The following is a 5611-nucleotide window of genomic DNA, read 5'->3' on the forward strand; positions in this document are numbered from 1 at the left end:
TTTTTCCTCGATCTGCCCCATTTCGGCCCTTCCCCCCCCCCCCTCCTTTCTTGCATCTCTGGATACGCCTCTGATGACTTTTACAAATCATACACCCTTGTACACCAAACCCAGTATTGCTTACTCATGGTGTGAAAAAACACAAAATATATATTCTTTTTGATGGTAGTTTTTAGGATTATTCATGGCTACTGCCCCTTCGTCTTTAATGATTTTGTGAAGTCCAATGATAGGTGTGATGGGTGTTTAGTACATTGGAAGGCCAAGACCAATATTTTTAAACTCATCCTTTTTTTGTAATTCTTCCAAAACTTTGTGAACAACTTCCTGTTCAAATTCAGCTGTCCTCAACCATTTATGATTTTAAAACTCAACTAACAAAATACTTGAAGTCAAAATACTGATTTGTTATCTTTTAATGGAATATATATAAAATTCATCATCATCATTATCATCATCATCATCATCATCGTTATCATCATTATCATCATCATCACCATTATCATTATCACCATTATCATCATCACCATTATCATCATCATTATCATCAACATCATTATCATTATTATTATTATTATTATTATTATTATTATTATTATTATTATTGACATTGCCTATAAAGCAGTTTTTCAGCCTAAATGTTCATAAATTGTTTTTCGATAGGAAAGGATGTTTACCTATTACAGCCCACCCTCAGCCACTTTCTGGCAAGGAACACTTTCTCACCCTTGGCCCTGTGATTCATATGTATTTGTCTTCAGTTCTGTATTAGGATCTTAGCATAGTGTTTTTTTGTATGTTTTTAGTACCATTCATTTTGAGGCTTCAGAAGAAACAAGAGAAGAACAATGCAAGAGAACACGAAGACAAATATCACCAGATAGTTGTTATGAAACAGATGCAAAAAGGCACTGCAAAGGGCTAGACAGACACAATGATAGACAGACAGACAGATGTAAGAGATGGAGAGAGACATATGATGATGAATGGACAGAGAGACAGAATGACGATTGGACAGGCAGATACAACGATAGATGGACAGACAGACACAACGATAGATGGACAGACAGACACAACGATAGATGGACAGACAGACACAACGATAGACGGACAGACAGACACAACAATAGACAGACAGACAGACATTGGAGAAAGACAGGACGACAGCCCGACAGATCAATAGATGGACATGCATATACTACATGTAAAAATCCCAATCATAGTACGAGAACATTTCACATACCAGAATATACTACTTACCAACAGAGGGATATAAGATATAACCACTACCCTCCGCAAAAGCCTTATAGCAGTGAATATTTTCCTCGAAATGTTTCTAGCAGAGATTATCCTAGAGACAATTATACAGACACATACGAGTCTGAAAACTGTGTAGAATTTTTCCGTCATCATAAATACCCAGAAAATCAAGGCAGATCACATCGGAGAAATTGGCAAATACCGGAAAACCGTGGTCCTAGAAAACGGACTAACAATGACAGATGGTAGCATGCTACGTATGAGACTTCTTAATCAATGATTAAGATTGGTTTGATTGAACATATTTTTAAGAACATTATGCAAAATTAAAAAATTGATTTATCAAATGGAATGGAATAATAATTTTAAATCAGCATACTAAATTCATAAACAGGAGTGGTGCATCATCGGTTAATGTAACCTCATTTTATTTCACACATTCACAACTTCTGAACTAAATAAATTTAATACTTGCAAGAATTTTTTCTTGGCTGAGAAATAAATTTATACAAAATCAATTTAGATTATATTTTAGAAAATTCTGTTATCCCTTACTTTAAACTATATTTGCTCCCTCTACTAAATATATTTAATACTTGCAAGAATTTTTTTCTGGGAAGAAATAAATTTATACGAAAACAATTTAGTTTATGTTTTTGAAAATTCAGTTATCCCTTACTTTAAACTATATTTGCGCCCTCTACGGCTGTTTCAGTCGTCTTTCTAGGCCTACACTGCTACAACTGTAGATAACAGTTAAGATCGAAACAAACTGCGGTGATTTAAAGTTACATTTAAAAGTGGTTTAAAATTAGTCAATCAAAGTGCATCTGACACCTAACAGTTTATTTTTTTGTAAATGCTTGCATCATCGATCTTGTTGGTTTTTTATACACATGCAATATTTGCAACATGGCATTATTTAGGGTCCACTCGTTGAATATATTAAACCATATACTGATTGAACTTGTCTTCATAATGTGGTTTTAGTTAAATGAAATAGCAGGCTAGGTCAACTTTTGGATCTGATGAAAGTAGAAATAATCAAAGAATCGTTTTCAAATATATTTAATTTCCAGACATAATATACGGTTATATTTTTAGTTGATTTTTGTTAATCTGAGTGGAAGTATTCAAAATGTCGTTTTAGATGTTTCGCATGTGATACCAACGGCTTAATCATGGATTGATAAGTACATTAAATTACTCCTTGATGTATACTTAATAAATTATTTTTTGCAATATTTTACCACTTTTCCGCAGTCTTATTTGCCTGCTGTACATACACACACACATGCACGTTTATATGTATTCACGTGTATATTACACACACACTAACACCCTGTCTCTTATACACATCTAGATGTGTATAAGAGACAGTCATTATCATCATCATCATCATATTTGTAATCGTACTTATTTTATATTATCAGAACATACGTGGAACTTATTACGTATACAACGCACCGCCTGTGATGATATTTATCCCCTAAAAAAGTTATTAAAGCATTTATCACTCTTTCGAAAGACCAACAAAGGTATTAACTTCCAACGAAGACAGAGAGAAAATAAATAAGTTTGATTTACAGTAAGAAAATCTATATATTGATAACCAGTCAATTTAAACGTTTACATAGATGATGCGCCTGTTAATGGTTCTTTCTGCCAAGTTCCGACCCTTGGGTAATGCCATTGCTAATATTAGCTATTGTTTAGTATTGTTTATGTATATAATGTCAACGTATACGTTTTTAATTTGTGTAGGCCTAAACGTAATTATTTTATATTATCAAGACATAGGCCCTACGTGGAACTTATTACGTGTATACAACGCACCGCCTATGATATATATCCCCTAAAAAGAGGTTTAAAAGCATTATCACTCTTTTGAAAGATCAACAAAGGTATTAACTTCCAACGAAGACAGAGAGAAAATAAATAAGTTTGATTTACAGTAAGAAAATCTATATATTGATTACCAGTCAATTTAAACATTTACATAGAAGATGCTCCTGTTAATGGGCCTTTCTGCCAAGTTCCGACCCTCGGGCAATGCTATTGCTAAGGTCCTATGAAAAACGACGGCATTAACGTGCGTTGTAGTACAACACATTTGTTTTGTGGGACAGTGCGATTCCTGGCCGTGTTTTCTAATTAAAACTCCGGAAAGGTGCTTCGGAGAAGAGTATTTTCTGATTTAATTAAAAGTGTCACCTTAGAGATGCAAATCGAATTTGAATATTGATATAATTGTTCTAGGTTAAAACATACAATTTTATAAACCTATGGATCGACATTACTGCACTAAAATAAAATTAAACCGAAGAACCATACATTATTCTGTGATTCTCTTTAAAGTTTATTATTATATTTGCTTTTACAATTAAACTACCATCAGACGGCGACTTGCGGACGGTATGAATTAATTGTAGATTTTCTGTGTTTATTGAAAGTAAATGCGTGTGATGTTAGCCACAACAACACTTCTTTCATCACTAACGTTAATCAATCGTGTCGGACATTATGCTTAAAGTGTATATCTCGCAGTTGGCTGAACAAACTCATATCTCATCCGTATGTAAACCATTTGTAAAGAAAACTGTTGACTTTATTGCTAAATTATGTCCAGTTTCGAATATGTCGCGGCGCAGTGGTCCTTTGAATTTGCTCGGTGCAAGTAAATCAGATGGATTATGCCATATGGATTGTGCCATTTCCAGCTCTTTAGACAAACTTCTTCTTTTCAGTTGACTCTCCATTTGTTATAAAATTTACGCTGTAGACATAACGAGTTTTTTAACCGCGTATTATAAAACCACAGACCATATAAAACATTACTGAATGGTAGATATTGGAAGCAGACTTCCCGATTGAATGAAGCTATTTTAATTGATTTCTTCCTTTGATTTTTACGATTATTCATTAATGTATCCTTCAATTGCCATTTCCCCTTGGTTAGTTGTTAATCGGTACCATTGTATTGTTTCAGTGTATAAATTAATGATCTGTGTTTTATATAGGTATGTACAGTCACTGATTAGCGGTTAGATGTAGGCTACAGGAAAAGTTCACGCACCCACCAGGAAGTAGGCCTATTCACTAACCGTGGCCTACTTCGGGCATTGGCTACCGTATTATGTAGATGCTTATCAGACTGGTCTTGGTTTCTCTGATAGTTTTCTCCTTGTTGATACTAGCTTTAGCTTACAAATGACATCAATTTGTGTCGAGAAATGGTGCTGTATGTCTACAAGTTTTCTTGATGATTAAAAAAAACGTTAATAGTTGCAGTACGGAATATTAGGTCCCGCATTAGGTCTATAACTACTTAGGGCGAAACTTTTATCCAACATCATATGTCATAAACGCAAACGTAGTCCTTGTCGAATTGACCAATTCCTCTTCTGTTACGATTAAAATAATATATACTTCTTGGAAACTCTAGCAAATTTACGAACGATCTTTCTATCTCGTATTTAAAAATAGCATGGCTACAGAGAAAACGTATGCATTGTGAAACCTAATTTTTAATGAATACTCGTTTATATGAACGAAATTGTCCCTTACTTCGTTCTAATTGTAAACACGGTGTTTGACTAATGAGTACTTTTTTTTTAAAAAATCGTTTTTTATGTACCGTATTGTACATTGCTATGTTTTCTCTACACTGCTGTTAAATGTTTTTCTTCATGAACGCACCGTCAATTGCTACGCGTGACGTGTGCCGCCGATGGAAATGCGTAGTTTTTCAAATAAAGTATTATTATTAAAGTATTATTATATATATCATATAATTGTCATATTTTATACATTTTTATCTTCTCTTGTATGTTGATTTATGTCATACCGTATACCTTGAAACCTGCAGTTAATTTCAATTCAATGTAAATACATTCGTGTTTTTTTTGTATGTAGCACACCTTATTCAAAAAATTGAATACAAGGCCCACATGGCCCAACATGTAAGTACATTCTCAATGCAAATACGCAACCCATGCAATATATTTATTATTATTAATTTTAACCATTCTGCTAACAGAATATACGGTGGTCATTGACGTAAATTAATTATGTTGACACTTAAGCAAACAAAACAGTAGAACTTATTGTTAATAGTGATATTAGGATATTAGTGTAGGCCTAAAGAAATAAAAAAGAAAAGTCTCGCTTTCTTATTCAATAAGGATTTTACGGTATATGGACTGTTTATTATTTTTTAATTGCAGCATCACAATTCATCAGTTTTTATTTTGACTTGATATATTTATTTAATTATATGTATTTTTTTTTTTTTTATTTTGGCTATTCATTTGCTTTCTAATCACTCTAGGTAACTGAGGATCAGAGGTAT

At 33.2% G+C, this 5611-nt stretch overlaps 1 protein-coding gene across 2 annotated transcripts in view; it reads left to right on the forward strand.

Annotated features, from left to right (window-relative positions):
- Positions 1–2509, forward strand: part of LOC117105745 (probable tyrosine-protein phosphatase F54C8.4) — a 13017-nt gene extending 10508 nt beyond the window's left edge. The window contains exons 10-11 of one of the 2 annotated variants that reach the window (XM_033247008.1): positions 807–1034; positions 1083–2509. In XM_033247008.1, coding sequence (XP_033102899.1) covers positions 807–1034; positions 1083–1509 — 655 coding nt within the window. In that variant the 3' untranslated portion in view covers positions 1510–2509. Of the gene's footprint in view, positions 1–806 lie in introns of both variants that reach the window. The other variant, XM_033247007.1, reaches the window with a different exon arrangement.
- The last annotated feature ends 3102 nt before the right edge of the window (positions 2510–5611 follow it).

The sequence above is a fragment of the Anneissia japonica genome, unplaced genomic scaffold (genome assembly GCF_011630105.1).
Source record: "Anneissia japonica isolate Jap-2015-1 unplaced genomic scaffold, ASM1163010v1 scaffold287754_len4335492_cov202, whole genome shotgun sequence".
Lineage (NCBI taxonomy): Eukaryota > Metazoa > Echinodermata > Crinoidea > Comatulida > Comatulidae > Anneissia > Anneissia japonica.